This window comes from Trichosurus vulpecula, chromosome 7 (assembly GCF_011100635.1).
Source record: "Trichosurus vulpecula isolate mTriVul1 chromosome 7, mTriVul1.pri, whole genome shotgun sequence".
NCBI lineage: Eukaryota > Metazoa > Chordata > Mammalia > Diprotodontia > Phalangeridae > Trichosurus > Trichosurus vulpecula.
Window position 1 is genome coordinate 258,930,245 of NC_050579.1, and position 25,229 is coordinate 258,955,473.

Below are 25,229 nucleotides of genomic sequence, written 5' to 3' on the forward strand. Positions count from 1 at the left end.
ACTCAGGATCGGAGTGGGAGGGATGTTACAGGGTGAGGAGTCAGCTAAGTCATGACTGCCAAGTCCAGAGAGAAAAACCTTAACATTTAGATCTGTCCAAAAATAGAATAGCCTGTTTAAAGGGGTGACATGTTCCCCATCTATAGAAGTCTTCAGATAGGAGTTGGATGACTGCTTGTTGGGCACCTTCCTCTTGTGTGGGAATTGGACAGCATGGCTTCCAAGCTCCCTTCCAGCTCAGATTCTGTGATTCAGAGAGTTCTGTGTGTAAAGGATTGTGACCCCTTTGTAGCATTTGACACTGTCAACTATGGGCTTTTTTTGGATACTCTCTCTTTCCTGTATTTTCATGAGAAGGAAGGAAGGAATAAAAGAAACAAGGACAGACTCAAAGCACTTTATGTTGTTAAACTTAAGAGTGGAAAGCCTATCTCATTTTCTTTTCTATTTGACTTTGTATTAGAAAGTTCATTGCATAATCTATTCTGTTTCTAGATCATTTGGTACTTAGGTTTTTTTTTTTTTTGCTTTTGAGATTCAAGATGTGGCATGACTTCTTGTTGTGAAAGAAATGAATGCTCCAGGGAACTGACACCTGTGCATATAATTTAGTGATGGAGCTGCTTTGAATCTCCCTCTGAAAAGATTCATTCAAAGAATTTTTTATTGGTGGATGAAAATATTAACATTATCATATTTGTGTTAGCTCCTGAATTTTTTAGCACTTAGGGTCTGTAGGATATAATAGTATCATAATTTTCTTTGCCATTATTCTACTTTTGATTCTGAAATAGCTTTCATACTGGATTCTAGTTGTAGCTCAACATTTTTAGTAGTGGAATTTGAGTTGCATTTGTTGCAAAGTATTTTATTGTATTTGCACTGAAAATCCAAGATAAAAATAACTCGCCACAAGTGATTATTCTGCTTTCAATTCCATTATTTTACATAATCACAGAAACCCAAAGTTAGAAAGAATCTCAGAAGTCTAACCCATGCTTGAACAAGAATCCCCTCTATATCTGTAACAGCAATGTGGCTAGCAGCTGTTGTGAGGTGTAAGACCCAACAAGACCAGCTACAAGAGCTGCCAGCACAGGTTCTGTGATTTGCTTTACTAAGGAAAGTAATGTTAAGGGGTTAACAATCTCGCTTTCATCCAACATACAAATATCATTCACTTAGTTCAGGGGGAAAAGCCAGCAACCTGAACTTCGGAGCAAATACAAACAAATTACAAACATACACAATATAAATAGACCAAATCACAATTCTTAGTTACCAGGAAAGCATCAACATCTGGGTTCACAAGCCAGGAGGCTCTTAAAACGGCTGCCCAGAGTCCCATGCCACTCTTCCAGTGACTGAGAGCCCCAAGGGAAGATGCCAACCTCTTGAGTTTATATATTCTGTTCAGGGTCAAAGGGCATCACACATGCGACTCACCCATGTGACCTAAAAGCGTCACAAAAATGCAACTTAAACCCTCTGGCGTCATAAACCTGTCGCCCAAACCCATGCAAACCAGGCTTACCCTTGAGGCAAGGAGGTCATCAAAGACTCCTAATTTAATCAAAGAAACAAAGGCCAAACTCTTCAAGGGCACTTAATTAAATAGGTGCTAAAAGCACACCTTAATTACTGATATAATATCACACCCAACAAGTGGCTTTATAGCCTTCACTTGGACCTCTTAAACAAAACGAGGAGGTTGAACTAGTTGACCTTTAAGGTTTCTCCTAACTTTGAAACCATGATTTCCCTGGGTAACTCATGACATTTTGGTATAGCTCTAATTGTTAGAAATCTTTTCTTCAAATTATGTCTCGTTTTGCTAGTTGGAAATTTCCACCCATGATTTCTGAGCCTGCCCTCTGTGGCTGAGCAAAAGAAATCTAATTCTTCATTCCCATGACAGCTCCTCAGTCCATGTGGCCAGAACTATATTCTGACTTTATAATATTGTGTTAATGTTTTTGTTTTTACTTGTATTGATCTTTGTGGAGATGTTCTCCATTATGTTTAATTACTCTGGTTTCTAGATTCCCAGATTTCCTGACTTAAGTATATCATGTTAATATGCAGTATCATCTTACTTTGCTTTTTTCCCATCTTGCTGCTGCTTCTTTTGAATAATGTATTTTTTTTCAAATAACAAGTATTTATTAACTATCTACTATGTTAGGTCCTGGGGTTACAGATACAAAAGTGAGACAGTTTTTGTCCTCAAGGAGCTTAGAATCTATTAGTACAATATAATGTGTTCACAAATGATCAAACACAGGAGACAAAATAAATACAAATTTATTTCAGTGGAGGGGGACAACTAGGAAAAATAAGAGAGGTTTCTTGAAGGAGGTGGCACTTGATCTGGGTCTCGAAAGGAGCTAAACATTCCAAGAAGCAATAAAAAGAAGGGAGAGCATTCCAGGTAAGGGCATAGTCTTTGCAAAGACTTGGAAACTGGAGATGGAATGTTGTGGACAGGCAGTAGCAAGGAGATCAGTCTGGTTGGAACATAGGTATGAAAAGAAGCCATAGGATTAGCCTGGAATGATGGACTGTAGCTGCGAAGCTATTTCTGTGCTGAATAGAGTAATTCATGTTTTATTTTAGAGGAAAAGGAAAGCCAGTAAAAGTTGAGCAGGGAATGACCTAGCCAGACTTACACTGTAGGAACATCAGTGGTTGTATGAATAGTGATTTGGAAAGAAGAGAGCCTGGATCCAGGGAGATGTAAGGGGAGGCTACTGCAGGAGACTACCTGAGAAGTGAGGAAGGCCTAATGAGGGTAATTGTGGTATGAGGAAGGAATAATAATGAGAGATGGTGAGACAGTTGGAGTGATAGACTTGACAATGATTGGAGAGGAGGGGAGGAATAAAGAAGAATCAGGTATGACTGAGGTTATGAACCTGAGTTATTAGAAAAATGGTGGTAGAAGAAGAATAGAACTCATATTCTCTGGCCTCCTAATGTAGTGTTGCTTTCTTAGTAAAAATACTCTTTATTCCAGCATGAGAATAGGATTCAGATCCAAATCTTCTCTGCCCTAAACTGACTTTACCTTAATAACCCCCTTTCCGAACCAGGGAGACTGTATCAAGTGAATCACACCCAGGATAGAATGAACCCAGGATAGTTGGAAAAATAGAGTTGTTACTTTCATAGCTCACTATATCCTTTTAAGGTATTCATGCTATTTGCTCACTCTAAAAGGAGAGAATTTTAGATTGCTATTTTATGCAATGTTATTTTTAAAACAACTATTATACATTTGGATTTTTTTCCTGCATATTTCTGTGACAATCATCTCAGAACTGGAGGGAGCCTTTCTATGAAATAGGAAAGGTGAAAATCTTATTCAGCTGCTCAGTGAGAGACACAGAGAGAATGAGGAATTCTGCTACACCCCCTGATTTTGAAAGAAAGGGGATTACTATATCAAGGTCTTATGTTGTCATTTTTACTTTGCTGTGTTGGCTACAGCTTTAAAAAAAATAAAAGAAACGGCTTTCTCCATTCCAGGTGGTTCTGGTTGAGTTGTCCTCCAGTGGATTCCAGCGTTCTTTCTTTGATGAAGAGGACTTGAATGACATTTCAGAAGGAGACAACGTGTATGCTTTCCAAGCTCCTTGGTCACCCATCTGGGGAGTTCCTACCACATTTTCAGGTATAGTAGGACTGTGTAGCATCCCATTCAGATTTTGAGTTGGATGTTGAGGTAGTATGATTCATGAGACATAAGTCTTTTGATGTTTGTACTTTGGACTGTCAGGTATGGTTTTCCTGATTTTTTTTATGAAGATGTTTAATAAGTTATTTCTAACATTCTAAAATTCAAAAAGATTTTCAGTAGGTGTTAAACAGAAGGTTGTCAGATTGCTTTTCAGTTGATTTTCATTTTACAAAGTATCCATGTGTGCTCTTAATATCCTTGGGTAATAGAAAATAAAACCTATCAGTTTTAAGTTTTTCACATAGATGTGTTTCTTGTTCCATATCAGCTATTTGGTTGTTTGTTTGTTGTTTGAAGGAGGAACAACAACAAAGAGGACCAGTGATATCAGCAGGGTGATGTCTTGACTTGCAAGTGAATTAGCTTTGGAGGAAGAACTGTGCAAAGTCATAAGCCCCCCTCTCTCCTCCAGAGTCATAGGAGTCCAGAGGCAAGACATAGGCAAAGCAAGACAACTCAGTCTCAGTTTGTCTGAGGCAGCACCCATTCAATAGTTAAAGGCTAGGTAAGAATTGAGGTAAAAGATGGCCTACTTGCCTTCACAAAACAGTCAGTCAGAGAGGAGAAGACCCTCAGAGATTCTGGCCAAAACAGAAACAATTGCTGTTTACACTTACTCTGAGCCATAAAAACTTAAACAATGAACCAGCGAGGCTTGGGCTGGGACCTGTTATTGGCCACTCAGTGAGATTCAGAGTGCTTTGGGTTTAAAAGCATAGTCAAGTAACTCCATTTGAATCCCAGTGGATTTTATCAAATCCTGGTTTTCCAGAGCTATAGTTCAAGAAACCGTAAGTTAAAACTACAAAAGAGTTAGTTGTCCCATGAAAAAAAAACCCAAACAAAAAAATACTTGATAGAATAATAAGTAGGGAAGAAAAACACCTGGCCTCCAAACCCCAAGATACTTTGCAAAGTATAAGCAATCAAAATTTATAATCCTTTGGAGAGAGCACTCATATTTAAGACTATGTCTCCCCACATGGACAGAGGAAGAGGAGGAAATAGTAACATTGCCCAAATGGAACAAGCCCCCCCCCCCCCAGGAAGGGGGGCAGCTACTACTCACAAATTGACCCTTTAAATTTTTATTGTTTCCAAAAGGGTCTGATCCAGGGCAAAGTCTAATTGCTTCCCCCTTGTCTCAGCCCATCAAGTTCCTGACCTGTGTTTGGGTCTAAGCAACAGTAGCATGCTGCTAGACTTATGCCCTGGCTAGAAAACTGCTGGTTTAATGTGACAGAATTGTAGGCTCCCATTTGGCATGGGTTTCCCACCTTGGTTATTCTTTGCAGACTGGACTAGGTGCTGGAAGTGAGACTGTATTCAGAGCTTGGGGATCTGAACCACATCACTGATACTGCTGGCTTCTGAACTTCTCCCGTATCTGTACACCACCAGGCCCTCCCAGCCTGATAATGCCCTGGCTATGCACATGTTCTTTTCTCACTCTGCCTTAGATCTGTGACCCAGGGCTGTGTAGTGGATCACAAAGGTGCCAGTTGGCACCTGTTGCCATTAGGACTTCCTTTTGTGCTGGTGTACTGGGCACTGAAGTTTTCTGTGCTTTGCTGCATGCTGCTGCCCCGACCCCATCTTTCATACCTGCACACCTCTGCCTGTCTTCCTATGCCAACCTGGGCCAGGCAAAGGACTCACTCTGACTTTCTGGATTTGCCCTGGTATATTTAATAGATCTGTTTGGGGTTGTAGGTGAGTGCTCAGCTGTGTTGCTTCTTTCTGCCCTGGCTGAGGATTAGGTTTGGAGGGCCTTATGCTGGGCCAGTATTGTGAAAGACTTTTGAGGCAGTTTTTGCAGGTTCAAACAGCCATGGGGAGTCTGTGCGTGTGTGTGTGTGTACAACACACATGTATATATTATCCCATTAACTAAAAACATCTAAATTCTATAATAATGAAACAGAAGCACTTTGTTTATTCTTAGCTAACGATGTTGTCTCCTTGCATACAAGGCGTGTGGTGTAGGTATTAGGTTTCTAAAGCTAATTCCTATTTTATTTGACAAAAGCCAGAAATGCTGCTGTAACTGATATGTTCCTATTAAGCAAAGCCTAACTTTTTGAAATTCAAATTTGCAAGTTGGATGAAATGAAATAATATTTGCAATGCAGTTAGCACAGTATTTGGTACATAATAAGTGCTATATAAATGCTTATTCCCTCCCCACTTTGCTAATAATAACAGTTCACATACTGTGCTTTCATGTTTACAATATGCTTTCCTTTTAATACTTTACAAGGGTAGGTAATGCAAATGTCACCAAGGATCTCGAAATGCCCGGAAGTTGTGGCTTGTCCATGATCATGTAGCTCATGGGCCTCAGATCTCTCTCTCCTCCCCCTCCCGCTCCCTCTTCTTCTCCCTCTTCTTCTTCCTCTCCTTCTCTCTCTCTCCCTCTCCCTCTTCTTCTCCCTTTCCTTCTCCCTCTCCTTCTGCCTCTCCCTCCCTCTTTATCTCTCCTATTATTTTTCACTGCCTCCCTGCTACTTGAAATGGAATTCTAGAATGAGGAGACCATGAAGTTAAACCCAGTAGAGCAATTCATATAAACATACAAACTTCCATTTCCTATATGCATTTTTTCTTTTAGGTTGTCCATCCAGTATTCAGTTCAACAAGCACCAAGTCCAGATGGCTACCTTGGGACCTGAATCTTTGCCTTCTGGGAATGGGAGCAAAGTGCTACTTCTACTTTGTAACTTGGTGGAGTCAGGACAAAAAGCTAAAAGGTGTGTTATAGTTCTGGTTTCTTTCATTTTCTAAAATCAGCTTCGAAGTTTTAGGGATTTTTTGACATTTTTGGCTTCTTTTGGAAAGGACTGGTATTCTACCTGATAAAATTCTATATAAATAATTATGGGTATAGCCTGTAATCTATATATTATGCTTAAAGCAATGTGAAAAATTGCTACACAGACACATCCAGTGTAGGCCATCCAACACAGAAGATCCTTGTTCTTTGGCAGACCTGTAGATTCCTAGCTTTTTTCAAAGAAGCTAATTTTAAAACTGTCAAAAACCTCATTCTGCTTAACAATTTTATTTTAAGGCATCTGTCAAGCTAATGCCACCAGATGTGTAACAGAAAAGTTCTAGGAATGTTCTAGTAAGTAAACACATTTGAAATGCTCATGTCCTAGTTGGCTCATTTTAGTTGGCTTAATATGTGTGTGTGTGTGTGTGTGTGTGTGTTTGTGTATGAATGGATAGCACGGCTATTCATCATCTAATCCCAAATGTGATGGAAACTCTAAGAGCATGAAGAAGCAATAGGCTTTGGTTCTTGGAAGATCACCTAAGGAATTGAGTTCCATAGTGGTTAAGTGAATCTCCCATCAGAGTCACCTTACAATTCATCTTGTGGACCACCAGCAAAAGCAGGTGTACTGATCCACATCAGAGGCTTTGACAGGTTGTCTATTGAAAAGCAATATCTAAGTGGAGTGATATTATGGTGTACAAAAAAAGGAGTACTAGATTTCTAGAAAAAAAATGTTTAAATTGATTTTTTTACGTCACCTACATTTTCTAGTACATTGCTCCCTACCTCTCCCTTCCAGAGGATAATCTCTTATAACAAAGGATTTTAAAAGGAAAGAAAAACCGTTCAGCAAACCTATCCAACATGTTCAGAAAGTTTGACATTATATGTGGTATTCCATACCCAAAGTCCCTCCCTCATCACTATAGATGGGTGGTGCCTTCTCATAAGTCTTTTCTGGGCCTAGGCTTGATCATTCTAATTTTAAAGCATTTAGGTTCAGTTATTTAGTTGTTCTTGTTTCCATTTATATTGTTAGGTATTATTTTATTGGTTCTGCTTATTCCATTTCACATCATAAGCCTTCCTATTCTTCTGGGTATTCATCATCTTCATTTCTTATAGCGCAGTAATATTGCATTACCTTCACATACCGTAAGTTGTTTAGCCATCCCATAGTACATGGGCATCTCCTTTGTTTCCAGTTTTTTTGTGATTACAAAGAGCTCAATTCAGAGGAACATAGTTTCCAGGAGTAGAGAGGTGATGGCCTCACTATCCTCTGCTCTCATCAGAGCTCTCTAGAGTATTGTGGCTTAAGCATCTGGTACAGTGGTTTCAGGAGGACATTGATAAAGATAAGTTGAAAGAACTAGGGCTGTTTGGCCTGGTGAAGAGAGAACTCGGCAAACTGTCATGATAGCTGTCTTCAAGTATTTCAAGAGCTACGTGTGGAAGAAGGCTTAAACTTACATTTGGTTCTAGAGAGGAGAAGGTGGGAAAAAGGCAACTTTAGGCTTATGTCAGAAAAGTCCTCCCTAAAAGTTAGAGCTGTCCAGAAGTAGAATGAGCTGCCTTGAAAGTTGGCATGATCCCCCATGTGGGAGTATGCAGGCGGTATGTTATGATGGGAGATTCCTTTCATGTAGAGGTTAGACTACATGGACACTAAGGTTCTTTCCAACTCTCAAATTCTGTGATTCTATGATATTTTTCAGTCTATAGAAGACAAAGGAATAATTCTTCCGGTTAATGTTTGTCGTTGACAACTTTCCGCTATCTGTCATTGATCTTTGATAGGACCACTTTGTTGGGAGGCACAATGGCTTTTTATTCAGTCATGGTTTTTGACAGACATTGGGAACATTGAGGAGAAGGGGTAGAGTGGAGGAATATCGGCAGGTACTTACGGAGTAAAATGAATCAGAGAAAGTCAGTCCAGAAGGGATGGAAAATATTCAAGAATGACATTGTGAAGATACAAATGAGAAGAAAATGGGATGTGTCTGAAGAGATGCAGATGCACAAGGAAGTTGTCGACCAACTTAGATTTTTAAAAGAAATGTGCAGAAAATGAAATGAAGTCAAGGTAGCAGCTTAGAATGACCTGAAACTAGCAAGGGAAGGGAAGGACAACAAATAGGCTTCCCCCACCCTACCCCACACTATATTGGGAGAAAAAGGAGAATCCAAGAAGGGAGTAGGACCATTGCTTGGGGTGAATGAAACAATGTTTGCTTTTATTTTTTCCGCCAAGGAGAATTAACTTTATGCTAGAAATGACATAACAAAAATGACCAACAGGAAGCTGATACTCATAAAAAAGGAGATAGTAAAAGAACCCCTATTTGATGAATTCACTTGGACCAGATAAAAGAACTGGCAGATGTGATTATCGTCAGTGGTATTTGTAAGGGGAAAGGTATCATAAGATTACTGTGTCAAATGTCCCAATTTTTTTTTAAAGGAAAGCAAACAGTCTGAAAAATATAGATCAGTGAGTTTGACTTCAGTTCCTAGGAAAATTTGAGAGTGGATCATTGAAAGGCATGGTTGACTGACATCTGGAAAGGGAAGCAGAGCCAGCATGATTTCATTAGGTCACTCCAGATTAACCTCATTTCCTTTTTTGGGCTGGATTACTGAACTAGTAGATTTGGGGAATGTGGTTATAGTTTACTTAGATTTTTAAGCAAAGCTTTTGATAAAATATCTCATACTTTTCTTGCGGAGATGAGGAGACATCTAAATTAGACAACAATCTAATGGATTCATAACTGATTAAACTACTAACAACAACAGTTAAGGTGTAGTCATCCAAAGTCACTGTGGCACTAGGCCTCTAGTGGAGGATCCCCCCCATGGTGTCTATTTTGGCCCCTTAATATTCTTTGCCATGACTTGGTTTACCTAAAATGTTGGGATAGATGATGTATGTTTCATGAAATGTCACAAAGCTGGAGGGTAAACACAGGGGCAGGATAGCTAACATAGAGTAAAAATAGAATAAAAAAGATGCTGACAATCTGAAGATTCTGCATTTAGGTTGAATCTAGTAGAATGATTATTCAGTAGTGATAAGTGTTAAGTCTTGCACTTGGGTGCAAAAAAATCTGCTTTGTAAGTAGTAATGGTGTCAACAGATAGCAGTTATTCTTTAAAAGGTCTAGGAGTTTTAGTGGACTAAAAGATAAAAATGAGTCAGCCATATACGTATGGCAGCCAGAAAGGAGGTTATGGGCAGCATTTTCAATCACATCAAATGATGTTCAGCTTCAACTCCTGAAAGATTTTCAGGTTTTGTAAAACAAAATGCCATAAAAACTTTAACAAAAGAACGCTATTCTTATAAAGTCAGGTGGACTACAGCCTTCAGAAAGGCAGCTGGCAAAACCAAAAAAGAACAAAAAAACCTTAAAGGGGAATTATCCTATTTGAATTTTTTAAAATGTAGAAATAAACCTGTAAAGTACTAGAGAGAGCTGTGGAATAAAATAGTTGATGCCATGAAGAGACTAAATCAGATCAAATAATAGTATCAAGCTACGTTAATAATGAACAAGCTGAAGAAAAAGAATTGCAGAACGTTCAAGCCATCAACAAACACAATGTGTAGCGCAGGATCTAGGCACCCTGTGCAAACCAAAGAAAATAATTGGAATAGAAAATTATGCTTGAATTAGATAATTAGTAAATGTATTTTGGCAGACTGAATTCTGAGTGGCCTGGTTTAGCAAGGATATTAAAAAGCTGGAGAGTGTTTAGAGAAGAGCAACCAGTATGGTGAAAAATTTTGACCTGGAGATGTTAATCTAGAGAAGAGAAGCCTTGGGGATTGGGGGGCCATAAGAGCTGTTGTAAAGTATTTGAATAAAAAAGAAAAATTTACTTCTTCTGATTTACAGTCATGAGAAGTGAGATATTCAGATGTGTAATGCTCTTAGAAATATCAATGTTTACGATACACTGTTTCTATCTGTATTTGTTGATCCCAGTGCGTAAGATGTAGGTGTTTGGTTAGGAGAGCACTTCTTTCACATTCTAGAGAGGCTGCCTTAGAAAAGAAAAATTCTGATTAACATTTGATTTACAAGTTTTAGCATGAAAAACAAGCTTCATTTTGCTGCTCTGTGACACATTAAATTATGCCCCCAAATATTATGTGTTCTGTTGATGAAATCCTTTGAAACAAATCCAGAATTAGTGTGGCATCAAAAAATCACTGAATTGCAAGGTTAGAAACCATCAATCACTATGCTTGTTATGTTTTCAAGGCTTGAACCACCTGCTGCAGTCACTCTCCTATAATTTATTGTTCACAGTTGTTTCAGATGGTTTGGGAAGAATGTGAGTACAGGAGAATTGGTGTGAAATATTCTACAATTTATGGTCAATGACATGGACAGTAAATCCTTCAGATTTGTGTGAAACAGGTGAAGGTGATGTTAACCAGACTTCCTATGCACCCCCCCCCCCATCTGAGATTTTTGAAAGTGAAAATATAGGGGATTAGTGTTTCTAGTAATCTCTAACATTCAGGTAATAAGGATAGTCAAAGTTATGAATGTGATACTCTCCACACAAACCGAGTTATAAAGAAGCTAAAAATGTTCTAAAACATAATTTTTGGATTAGTTCTAGTCAAGATATTCAGGATACCATGCTGTTCTTTTAACAAACAATATCCTGCTTCTTACTTTTTACAATGAATTCATAAGAAATACAGCTCCCAAGATGGCATAGTAAAGGCATGGCCTCCCCAAGGTCCCTCAAGTTTCCCTCCATTGTATGTATCATTGCATCCAGTAAGGACATCACACTTCCTTGTATATATCATTGCAGCCCAGCAGGGGGTCCCAGGCTAGGGTCTTACCTAGCACAACACATCTTTAATCATTACCAAGCGTCAAAGCAAAGTCCTCTTCTCATCTTGACCCTAAGGTAACTTTCAAGTCCCATACCTCTTCCTCTGTGGGCTCACCACTGCCAGCTCTTGCCTGGACTCATGTGTAGGCAGTACTCCTGTTCCAGATCTCAGCTCATGGGGACTGCTCCACTCCAGACTCTTTCTGCTCCTGCCCAACAACAGGTTCCTGCCTTCAGCTTCTATCCCTGTGAAAACAAAACCTAACAGGGCAACAACACCTACTACCAGCAACACCATCCCAATTCACCCCCAAGGGCCAGAGGCCTCATGTCAACAGCTCAGTTCACTTTAACAGCTTCTCTGCACTCTTGGAGACTCCTCTCTGCTCTCAAAGGCTTCATCTCAGCTCTTTTAGGTTTCCTTCTCAACTCTCTTAGGTCTCTTGCCAGGTCTTTAGGTTTCCTCTCAGCTCAATGCTCACAGCTCATTCTTCTTCCCCTCTTCTCTTTATTCTTCTCTTCTCAATGCTGGCAGCTCTCTTGTTGCTGGCTCTCTCTCTTGTCTCTTCTCAATGCTGACAGCTCTCTCCATGTCTTTTCTTCAATGCCTTCTCTGCGTCTGCTTCTCTCACACTCTGGGCTCTCCTTATATACAGTTCTAGCCCGCATCTGATTGGTTAGAGCCACATGTAAGTCTCTGATTGGCTGAAACTCACGCACATCTGATTGGCTAGAACTCAACGCCCATTCAGTGCAGCAAAAATCCCACTTTGCTTGCCAATACAAAGAAAAACAAAAATCCATTGAGGAGAAGAACTCCTTAAAAAGCAGAATTGGCCAAAAGGAAAAAGAGGTACAAACATTCCCCAAAGTTTCTCAAAATGATGGGATTATTGGCCGTGCACTCTCTCTTCCCCTACTTGGACGCCATCACTACTGATATTCCACAAACGCGACTTTTCCAGTCCTTTCTCCCACTGCCAAAATCACCTGTCTGGAGTTTAACTCAGGTGACTACCTCTCTCTGTGCCCCCTCTCAGGGTAGGTGGAGTAGTAAAAAGAGGACCCCGGTGTAAGATGTGGGTACCTTGTCTTACTCCTTTGACTCTTTCTGATGTGTATACAATTGCATTTATTGCTATGACAATTGAGATAGGGACACCAAAATGAGAATTTTAGCAAATTAAGTCACATGCTAGGTGATAACTATGTGTGTGACCTTAGGCTAATCACTTCCTGTCCATAAATTCCATTTGTCTCATCTGTAAGATGAGAAATTGGACTACGTAGCTAATCTTAGAGGTTCTTTCCAAGTGTTAACATTTTATGATTCTATGACGGAGCTGCAGGGCAGCTAGTTGGTGCAGTGGATAAAGTGCCAGGCCTGAAGTCAGGAAGACTCATCTCCTTGAGTTCAAAGCTGGCCTCGGACACATACTAGCTGTGTGACCCTGGTCAAGTCACTTAACCCTTTTTGTCTTAGTTTCCTCCTCTGTAAAGTGAGCTGGAGAAGGAAATGGTAGACCACTTTAGTCTTTGCCAAGAAAACCCCGAATGGGGTTACAAAAAGTCAGACAGGACTCATTAAGTACAAAATGACAACAGCAAAAAGGTGTATGGTATAAATTTATGTATGGCAAATTTATGTAAAGCTTTATAAATGTAAATTTTCATTATTTTGATTCAGTAAAATTTAAGCCCAAGGCAGTTGCACTCCCTTGCCCTATTTCTTTTTTATGTTTGGCCCAGTACAGAACTATCAAGAAGCAGACCTAGAAAAGATGTTTCAGCAATACTGTTACAAACTCCTTTCTCCATTAATGACAACAGGGTTACCATATTTGTACTCTAACATTACAGTCTTGATAAGCTAGATCAAACCAGCAATATACAGAAAAATCTCTACTGCAGACAACACAATTTTCAGAGTGACAAATGAATTTTCAAATATCTATCATCACACCTATTTTCCAGGCACTTGGAATAAGAGACAAAAAAGAAACAATCCCTTCTCAAAAGAAGCTTACGTACTATTAGGGGAGACAGCATGGATAATATATTCAAATCAATACGAAATAAATATAAGGCATCTTAGGCATGAGGCACTAGTAGCTGCAGGGATCAATAGAAGCCTTTTAGGAAAGCATTTAAGCTGAACTTTGAAGTAAACTAAGGCTTCTAATAGCAGTAGTTGAGAATGTATTCCCAAGCATGGAATACAGCTTATAAAAAAGTTGTAGAGATGAGAAATAGATGGTTACATGTGAGGAACATCAAGAAAACTACTTGGACCACATTGTAGGACTCATGGAGTAATGCATAATAAAACTAGAAAAGAAATTTGGAGCCAACCTATGAAGGGCTTTAAAATAAAGAAGGAAGCTTGCATTTCATTCTAGAGGTAATAGGGTGCCACTGGAGTATGTTGAGGAGGAGAATGAAATAGACCTTGTAGATGTGTGGAGGATTGATGGGAGAGACCAAATAGTCTTGGCCTGAACTGAGGTGGTCTAAAGGAAACAAAGGTCAGGAATCTCAAAGGAAACAATGAAAAAAAGTGGGAAGGAAGGGGCCTTGAAGTACAAAATTTCAAACTATACTCAAAGCAGTAACCCTCCAGAGTATCTGGCACTGAATAAAACATAAAAAAGTCGATCAGTGGAACAGTAATCTTCTCATGATGCAAGTTACAGAATTTCAAGTCATCCAAGTGGTGAGAAAAAATAAACTATAGTATATTACCAATGAAGAATGTCATAAAAATACTGTGTAAAGGGTGTCATCGGAGAGATACAGAACTACAAAAAGGCGGGAGACTGTTTGCATAACAGGAGCAAAGGATAACTGATGGGCAATCTATATTTTCCACTGGTATCCCTGTAATAATGAGATGTCTAGAGGAAGGCCACCAATATATATATATATATAATTGGTTGGACCTCCTTTTAGCAGTAGGATATGATGTATATAGGAGAAAGTATGTACTGGTTACAAGCTGAAGCATTTGAGATAATCATAGAGCCATTGAAGCATATAGCCTTTTCAAGTTATATGTTATATGCCTCTTCTCCTTTTGTATTTCTCCATAGCTCAAAGATGCTTGATTAAAAACATGTAGAAAATATCTGCCCCGTATCTATGCAGTGAGTCAAAATGTATTTATTGGCCATATCTATCACAGGAAAGGGACTGTACTTAAAGATAGTGTTTTAGTGACGAGAGCTTGAGAGAGATAAACATCACACAATTAAAACGCTCTTACACTTGGTTGGTTATTATATCATTGAAAGAAACTTCTGTATGTCTTTCTACAGATTTGGTCCACCTTTACTAATGAGAGAAGACAGAGCTATATCTTGGGACCAGCTCCAACAACAGATCTTGAATAAAATGCGCTATTTAATGAAACAGGAGGTGCCAGTGCAGGTTGGTATGGGGCTTCTGAACATACAGACCAGATTTTGGAAAATTAGGAGATAATTTGCTAACTGATTAGACTCATATTTTCTTTTCAACATAATATCTGTTATTTATGAAATAGGAAAAGATGTTATGATTTCATGTAAGGGCTGTATGTAGCATTTACCCTTTATTAAGGAGCTGGATTTCAGACTTTCCAAATTTTTATTATAGCATTAGACATATATCAGTAAAGGATAAATTTTGAATGTTATATTGCATCAGCACAGCACCATAGTATTAACCTTTTGTGGAATTAGTATTCTAAGAGAATAAAATTTTAAATTAAATTTTAATTAAAATGACAAGGACTAGAACCTCTGTCCTTGTTTATTTTCCTGTGAAAAATTAAGATTAATGATTATATTCAAATTTAAAGGGCCATACATTTCTTTTTTAAAGTTTATTTTCCTGTTTTAGAAAATGCACTCAGAATTCATGAGAAAACAGTCTGAACTTGGTGGTGTTAGATTCTCAGTTTGTTATCTGCAAATCATAATTGCACAATTTAGCATATTTTAACCATGCTCAGGTCTATGCAAAATTCTTCCTCTGTAGAACAGGGATTTGCAAGCTGGGGTCTGGATCTTGGCTTTTTCTTTCCTAATGTTTTGATAACTGTATTTCAATATAATTGAATTCCTTTAAAAATATCCTGAAATGGGATCTATCCATAGGTTTCACCCACTGACCACATGGTCCATGCCATTGAAAAAAGGTTAAGAATTCTTTTGATTATAGAGTTTTATTTCCTCTTAATTTTGACTTCATACCACATTATTATTACATATTGTTCTTTTGTTTCTGGAAGCTTTACCCTGCATCTTTTCATGTAAACTTTTCAGTCTTTCCCCAAATTCTTCATATCAGTCATTCCATGCAATGTATTAGTATTCCATGACATTAATATGCCACAGTTTGGGGAGTCATTCCTTAATTTGGAGTACGTATTTTGTTTATGTCTTTTTATTATCACGAATGATGTGGCTGTTCACTTGTACCTATGAACGGGTCATTTTGTACCTATCTGTAAGTCTTTCCTTGCTGTCCACAACCTTGTTGGGAGGTTATGAATTTAGACCTGGAAAGGATCTTAGAGATCATACAACATAATCCACACAAGAAGACTCAGGCCAGAGTAGCCAAACAGGTTGCAAATATCTGATTTAGAACCAGATCCTATGACTCCAAATAGAGCACTGAGAGGCTATGATTTTCCTGGGCTCTCGTAGCCAGCATATGTCAGAAAAGGGACTTCCGGCTATGTGGCCAGCTCAAACTCTGTTATACCACACTATCTTTCTATTATTGCTGTTGTGCCAAGGTTATTACCTTTTAAAGATTTGGAGTTGTGGGCAGGAATCTCTATAGTCCCCACAGCACTAACCCCCAGCCCCTTGCACATACATAGTGGGCATCCAGTGAATATCTGTTGATAGTGATGAATCTTTGCTATACTGGATCTCTGTGGTAAAATTCAAATTGTACTATCTGGCTTCTTTTCCCAGAGTAGGTCACAGAGGCAGTTCTCAACTTAGAGGAGAGAACACTTTGCTTGGGGTCTGGATACTTGCTTTTATAATATCACCTCAGATACTGTGACCCTGGGAAAAACCTCTCAGGGCCACAGTTTTCTCATCTGTAAAATGAGGATAGAAATACTTGCTCTGTAATCATACTGCTTGGTATTTTGTATTTTTGTGTGGTTGTTCCATGATAGCTTGTGTACCTACTTTGGATCAAATTTCATATTTAGTGTCTATATACATATAAATATATATATATAATATAAAAATTAGTAGGGAGAGAAATAGGGATAGAAAATCAGGAATAGACTAGGGTAAAGAATAGGGATAATGTTTTTAAGAAAAGTTTTAGAGATATGGGAAGGGTTAGTGGTAGGGATGGTGACAGGGAAAGAATTAGGGATAGAGAAAGCTGGAAGGATATATAAGGCTATGTCAGGATATATAAGAAATAGGATAAATTAGGAGTAGGTATTATTATTATCATCACCCTAGGTTTAGGCTACAGTTATGAAGGACAGGTTTTAATATTTTGAAACCAGAATTTTTATATTATTAAAATTAGACTTTTAACTTGAAATTGGCTTCCGACCAGTGACATTGGATGAAGCAAATGCCAGTCTGGAAAACTGTATAATAGACTTTCTATTGGATGTAAACTTTAAATGTCAGATATGGGATGCTATACTGAAGTTCCATGCTATGAGACATGGAGATTTACCAAAATACCTAAGAAAATACCATGGATAAGCTTGCTTGTTGATATACTGAGTGCCAAGTAATATTCTATACCATTCAAAGAAGGCAGGAAGCACCAACAAAGGGCTATACCACTGTCCAATCTAATGCCATTAACAAAGTCGGTAATCCCATCTACGTCAGTACCCACTGAAGAGCTATGTCTGGTGAAAATGTCTCATATGCCCCATTTCATGTTAAAAAGGCAAGTTCTGCCTCCCTCCAGGACTTTGGAAGGATCCACAGACAGTCATAGAAAGTCAGCAGTTAGGAGTTAATGATTTAAGATCCATGAAAATGTAGAAAGTAATCTAGAGAAGCAGCTTCTCAGTGATGATAGAATTCAGGGGTGGGGAACCTATAAATAATGGTGAAAAGGAATTTGCCACCCCAGGACACGTCTCTCAAGAAATAGGAAAATAGTGATGTTGGTGTCAAAATTACCAACAGAAATGCTGAAAGGGAAAACCATTGACAATATTTTAAATTGTAGAGCACTACCCAGCAATTCATTATCAATCCACATCTGTCTGATTTTCACAAAGAGTAGATTGAAAATTTTAAGAATTATAGAAATGGACCAGAATTTCAAAATATTTTATCAGATTTTGTTAAGAGAGTACAGAAGGATTGTAAATGTAATGCTGTTTAGACAAATTTTAAGCCAAAAAATATTAACTCTTGTGGAAGAAGCAGCCTGGTTGCAAAGACTATATGGAGCTAGTCACCCTCATGCTTTTAGATGAATAACCCATGAAGCCTCATCAGCATGTCAAATATGAAGAGCAATTTTATATGAATGTTTTTAAAAAGTATTTGTACCCAGTGCTGCTTTATTCACGTTTTTTGCATGATCAAATACTAAGTCACAATATCCCGCTGATACAGAAAATTCATTCTTGGACCTGTTCACTCCTATTGAATTATGAGACTGCTTGAAAGCTGCAATAACACAGGCTCTGGACCAAATGACATTAGATATTGGATTTGGAAGAAGGTCAACCCAGAGAGACATATTTTAGCAATCATTTTTAATATGATACAGAATTATAATTATGTCCTGGAGGAGTGGCAGCTAATACCATTTTAATTCACAAGAAAGGCAATAAGAACCTGCCTTACAACTGGAGGCACTGCCTTGGATAATTCCGTGACTAAGATTTATGCTTCTGTCCTATCAAAAAGACTTCATAAATGGATTTCCAGGAATGGATTTATCAGCAGGAGCCAGAAGGGCTTCATGCCTGTTGATGACTGCAGTAAACATAGTATTTTGCTGCATTCTGTCTTAGAAGATGCCAAATACAAAAAGAAAACAGGTGGGGTTGTCTGGCTGGACATGAATAATGCATTTGACTCAGTGCCACACAACATAATCTTGTTGGCACTGGAATGGGCTGGCTTGCATGATGAGGCCATTAGCATTGTCCAAAAACTCTACCAGGGCAGTAAGACTTCTCTCTTTTCTAAGGATGGCTTTTCACCAAGCATTGACATCCAGGAAGTAAGGCAGAATTGACTTCTCAGTCTCATAATTTTTAATTTAACCTTGGAAGTACTAATTTAGACCCTGGTGATTACAACCCTAGGCCACAAAGTATATAACAGGAAAGCTAATGTTCATCAGTACCCAAATGACTTAGCCATAGTGGTTGATGCCTTGGACTCCCTTGACAAAATACTGGACAATGTGCATGAGGTTGCCAAATGGGCAGGATTGCATTTTAATGGGGGCAAAATGTGCACCTTTGTTGATTGAAAAGAGAATATTCCCCATCTAATTCCTTGTTCAAAATCAAGGTATTTCCATGATGTCAGGGGAAATCCATACCTCCACCTCAGAATCCCCATAGCAACCTTTACAACAATTATCAACATGACCATAGATTTGGACATTGTAGATAGGTTGAAATTAGCACCTTGGCAGAAATTAGATGCAGTAAATATTTTTTTCCTGTCTTCTGTCTCTTTCAACCTCAAGAACAATGTTGTCCTCTCCCACCTCAAAGAGCCAGGACTGAAACCCTCTATCTCCCCCTGTAAAATGAGGAGAATGAATCTACTGTTCTTAAATGTGATAGCAGATATTAAACAGATAGTTTATAGGGTGAGGATTTTGGCCTCAGGTAATCTGGGTCAGTTTTTTTGGAGTTATGTCGCCCAAAGTTCATCTGAATGGAGAACAACCAATCATGTCCTGTCCCTGTGGCTTAATGATAGTCTGTTGGCTCCAGAAGGAATGGAAAGGAGCTTAAAGAACTCAAACGTTTTTATATTCAACAGCTAATTTGCAAACAGCTCATTTATCTGATCAAGGTAAAATGTATTCCGTTACTCTCTATGTCTTTGGCCTCTAACTTTTTTTATGAGAGAGGGATCCTTTGCTCAGTTTGCAGATGGAAATTTTATCCACAAAGCCAGATTGGACTGTATCCCATTGGATCCAGGAGATTTGACTCTGGAAACAATTGCTGTTATTGGTGTGGGGTCTCAGATGAAAACACTCCCTCATGACCTCTGCTATTGAAGTCCTCATTTAAGTAGATCTATTATCTGACAGCATGATGCCATTTTAAATAGACTGATTAAGGCTGTTAGAGTGCTAGAAATCACCGAAGTGCGGGTAAATCTGACTGATCCAGGAATTGAAGAGACAACTATAACTAGACTTTGTAATTTTGGATCATAAGAACTATACTGCATCCTTTGAGAATGTATATTCTCAGAGTATGTACTCTGCCTTCCAATTGGCCAGAGCAAGGAAAATAGAAAAATATCAAATAGCTTGTCAGCGTCTGGCTTAGGAAGGCTGGAGAGTATATAATAACACAGTGATAGTTTGGGCTTTATGAGATTGGGATCTAGCTAATGATACACACGATATTATCTAAGTTAAAAATTAGCTCTAGGTATGGAGATCTAATGAGATCCTTATGTGTGTGTGTGTGTGTGTGCGCGCGCGCACGTGCGTGTATGTGCGTATATTATGTATTACTGGGGTGAGCCAATACATAGAATAAATATTAAAGATGAGTGTATCTTAAGATTTTAAAGAAACAACTGTAATTTTTAGTGTATAGAGAATGATACTATAAAGTATTATATTTTGCTTGTTTCTTTTAAGATATATGTATTATTATTATTTATATGCAAATTAAATCTGTTATTACATTTCACTTTTGCTATCAGATATATGTGATAGCAGATATTAGGTAGTTCGTGGGGTGAGGCTTTATATATTAATATATTTTTTATATATTTTTATTATATATTGCTGTGTATTAGAAAATTCTCAAATGAATCATTATACAGTACCTGTACATCTGTGCACTTTAAACATTAGTTGAATAAAGAAATAAATCTATTTCTCTTAAAGCCTTAAATCAATTATAAATTATGGTTATTATTTTTGTTATTATACTCAGAAAACAGGTTTCAACTACCCTTAATCCTGTAGTGACAAGAATAAGTTTGTTATATTTCTTAGTCATGTAATTTTTGGCTTAAAGAATTTAATTAATGGCAATAACTTAGTATCTACATTTGTTTTTCTTCATTTGACATTTAAAGAATTTGGATAAATTCATGATTTTTTCTCTTAGTTTTGATGCAGAACACAACACCAAAAATGAACATAATCAATTGGTCGAAACAGTCACGTCAGGACTATTTCCCTTAGAAGGTGACAAGAGATGCTTAAGTAGCAAACTGCAAGGAGAACACTCCTCCATGTTCTGGGAATTGGCAGGGCAAGGAAGAAGTTATCCTTCCCTTGTATTTCTCCTGTGTCTCTCTTCCTTCAAGGATCTCTTCAACATAATAAATGGTTAAAACTACTTTATGATGATGGATGTGGTGGCAAACTGTAGACAGATAGTGGAACAACTGGCTAGATGCAGATTACTTTTTATTCAGACTCTTTCAGGATGTTGCTCTAGTTTTCTGTGCTGAATTGCTTCTTTTTCACCTTTTAGTTCCATCCTTGGATTGTGTAGTCTTTTTTTTAACCATCTTCTAGGACTGTCCTTAAGTTTTGGGTCCAAACTTAGCTCCTTTTTTTATAATTAAGACTTTTTATTTTTAGTTTACAACACTCAGTTCCACATAACTTTGAGTTCCAGATTTTCTTCCCCGCCCCCCTCCTTCCCTCCCTCCCCAAGACAGCATGGAATCTGATATATCTTCTACATATAACTTCACATTGAACTTATTTACGCAATTCTCAAGTTGTAGAGAGGAATTATGACCAATGGAATGAATCATGAGAAAGAAGAAACAAAACCAAAAAAAAAAAAAAACCAAAAGAAAAAAAAAAGGCGAGCATAAAGTGTGCCTCAATCTGCATTCAGACTCTGGATGTAGATAGCTCTCTCCATCATGAGTCCTTTGGAGTTGTCTTTGCACCTTGTATTTCTGAGAAGAGTGAAGTCTGTAAGGGTTAGTCATCACAGAATCCATATATCTGTGGTTGTGTATAATGTTCTCCTGGTTCTGCTCCCCTGGCTCAGCATTATATCATGTAGGTTTTTCCGGGTTATTATGAAGTCTGTATCAGCCCCATTTCTTATAACACAATAGTATTCCATTACCTTCATGTACCACAACTTGTTCAGCCATTCGCCAATTGATGGGCATCCCCCTGATTTCCAGTTCTTTGCTGCTACAAAAAGAGCCACTATAAATATTTTTGTACATATGGGTCCTTTTCCCACTTGTGTGATCTCTTTGGGATACAACCCTAGAAGTGGCATTGCTGGGTCAAAGGGTATAAATGTTTTTATAGCCTTTTGGGCATAGTTCCAAATTGCTCTCCAGAATAGCTGCATCAGTTCACAACTCCACCAGCAATGTAACAGTGTTCCAATTTTCCCACATCCTCTCCAGCATTTCCTGTTTTGTCATTTTAGCCAATCTGACAGGAGAGATGTGGTATCTAAGAGTTGTTTTGATTTGCATTTCTCTAATTAGTAGTGATTTCGAACATTTTTTCATATGCCTATAGATATCTTTAATTTCTTCCTCTGAAAACTACCTGTTCATATCCTTTGACCTCTTCTCAATTGGGGAATGACTTGTATCCCTATAAATTTGGCTCAGTTCCCTTTATATTTTAGAGATAAGGCCTTTATCAGAGACACTAGTTGTAAAGATTTTCTCCCAGTTTTCTGCTTCCCTCCTAATCTTTGTTGCATTGGCTTTTTTTGTACAAAAACATTTCAATTTAACATAAGCAAAATTGCCTGTTTTGCATTTTATAATATCTCTCTATCTCATGTTGTGTCTTTGCTTTCCCATAAATCTGATAGGTAAACTATTCCTTGCTCTCCCAAATTGCTTATAGTATCAGCCTTTATTCCTAAATCATGAACCCATTTTGACTTTATTTTGGTATATGGTGTAAGATATTGGTCTATGGCCAGTTTCTGCCCTACCATTTTCCAATTTTCCCAGCAGTTTTTGTGAAATAGTGAGTTCTTAGCCCAGAAGCTGGATTCTTTGGGTTCACCAAAGAGTAGATTGCTATAGCCATTGACCACTGCATCTTGTGTACCTATCCTATTCCACTGATCCACCACTCTATTTCTTAGCCAGTACCAGGTAGTTTTGATGCCTGCTGCTTTGTGGTGCAGTTTAATATCTGGTATGGCTAGGCTACCTTCCCTAGCATTTCTTTTCATTAATTCCCTAGATATTCTGGACCTCTTGTTCTTCCAGATGAATTTGTTACTATTTTATCCAGCTCTGTAAAATTATTTTTTGGTAGTTTGATTGGTACGGCACTGAATAGATAGATTAAATTTGGTAAAATTGTCATTTTTATTATATTAGCTCAGCCTAACCATCAGCAACTGATATTTTTCCATTTATTTAGATCTGATTTTATTCACATGAAAAGTGTTTCATAATTATGTTCATATAGGGCCTGGGTTTGTCTTGGCAGATAGACTCCCAAATATTTTATAGTGTCTACAGTAACTTTGAATGGAATTTCTCTTTCTATCTCTTGCTGTTGGGCTTTGTTAGTAATGTATAGGAATGCCGAAGATTTATATGGGTTTATTTTATATCCTGCAACTTGGCTAAAGTTGTTTATTATTTCAAGTAGCTTTTTATTTGATTCTCTAGGATTCTCTAAGTAAATCATCATATCATCTGCAAAAAGTGATAATTTAGTTTCTTCTTTGCCTATTCTAATTCCTCCGATTTCTTTTTCTTCTCTTATTGCTACAGCTAACGTTTCTAGTACCAAATTGAATAGTAGGGGTGATAATGGACATCCTTGTTTCACCCCTGATCTTATTGGGAATGCTTCTAGCTTATCTCCATTACAAATAATGCTTGTTGATGGTTTTAGATAGATGGTATTTATAATTTTAAGGAAGGCTCCCTTTATTCCTATGCTTTCTAGTGTTTTTAATAGGAATGGGTGTTGTATTTTGTCAAAGGCTTTTTCCGCATCTATTGAGATGATTATATGGTTTCTGCTAGTTTTGTTGTTGATATGATCAATTATGCTGATAGTTTTCCTAATATTGAACTAGCCTTGCATTTGTGGAATAAATCCTACCTGGTCCTAATGTATTATTCTTGTGATAAGTTGCTGCAATCTTTTTGCTAATATTGTATTTAAAAATTTTGCATCAATATTCATTAGGGAAATTGGTCTATAATTTTCTTTCTCTGTTTTGACTCTTCCTGGTTTAGGTATTAGTACCATATTTGTGTCCTAAAATTTGGTAGGACTCCTTCTTCACCTATTTTCCCAAATAGTCTATAAAGTATAAAAATTAATTGTTCTTTAAATGTTTGATAAAATTCACATGTAAAACCATCTGTCCCTGGAGATTTTTTCCAAGGGAGTTCATTGATGGCTTGCTCAGTTTCTTTCTCTGAGATGGGGTTATTTAGGAATTTTACTTCTTCTTCTGTTACTCTGGGCAAATTATATTTTTGTAGATATTCATCCATATCCCTAAGGTTGTCAAATTTATGGCCATACAATTGGGCAAAATAATTCCTAATTATTGTTTTGATTTCCTCTTCATTGGAGGTGAATTCACCCTTTTCATTTTTGATACTGGTAATTTGATTTTCTTCTTTCTTTTTTTTAATCAAATTGGCCAAAGGTTTATCAATTTTATTGATTTTTTCATAAAACCAGCTCCTTGTTTTATTTATTAATTCAATAGTTTTCTTGGTTTCAATTTTATTAATGTCTCCTTTGATTTTCAGTATTTCTAATTTGATATTTAATTGGGGATTTTCAATTTGTTCTTTTTGTAGCATTTTCAGTTGCATGCACAATTCATCGATCTCCTTTTTCTCTATTTTATTCATGTAAGCACTTAGAGATACAAAGCTTCCCCTAAGAACTGTGTTTGCTGCATCCCATAAGTTTTGGTATGTTGTCTCATTATTATCATTTTCTTGAATGAAGTTATTAATTGTTTCTCTGATTTGTTCTTTGGCCTACTCAATAATCTAAAGAATTAGATAATTTAGTTTTCAATTAATTTTTAGCTTATTTTTCCATGGTTCTTTATGACAAATAATTTTTATTGCATCATGATCTGAAAAGGATTCTTTGACTACTTCTGCCTTTCTGCACTGGATTGTTAGGTTTTTATGCCCTAGTACATGGTCATTTTTTGAGTATGTGCCATGTACCGCTGAGAAAAAAGTATATTCCTTTTTATCCCCATTCAGTTTTCTCCAAAGGTCCATCATATCTGCCTTTTCTAAAATTCTGTTCACCTCCTTAACTTCTTGTTTATTTTGCGGTTAGATTTATCTAATTCAGAGAGGGGGAGGTTGAGGTCTCCTATTATTATAGTTTTGCTGTCTATTTCTTCCTATAACTCCCCTAATCTCTCCTCTAAGAATTTGCATGTCATACCACTTGGTGCATGTATGTTAAACAATGATATTGCTTCATTGGTTATGGTGCCTTTTAGCAGGATGTAGTGTCCTTCCTTATCTCTTTTAATTAGATTTGTCTTTACTTTTGCTCTGTCTGAGATTAGGATTGCTACCCCTGCATTTTTTACTTTAGCTGAAGTACAATATGTTTTACCTTTACCCTGTGTGTATCCCCCTGTTTCAGATGTGTTTCTTGTAA

General features: G+C 37.6%; 1 protein-coding gene across 1 annotated transcript in view; it reads left to right on the forward strand.

Annotated features, from left to right (window-relative positions):
• Positions 1-25,229, forward strand: part of USP43 (ubiquitin specific peptidase 43) — a 116,888-nt gene that overhangs the window by 58,376 nt on the left and 33,283 nt on the right. Inside the window, exons 6-8 of the mRNA XM_036766591.1 lie at positions 3,529-3,673; positions 6,351-6,489; positions 14,702-14,813. Of these exons, the coding sequence (XP_036622486.1) occupies positions 3,529-3,673; positions 6,351-6,489; positions 14,702-14,813 (396 nt within the window). The remainder of the gene's footprint in view (positions 1-3,528; positions 3,674-6,350; positions 6,490-14,701; positions 14,814-25,229) is intronic.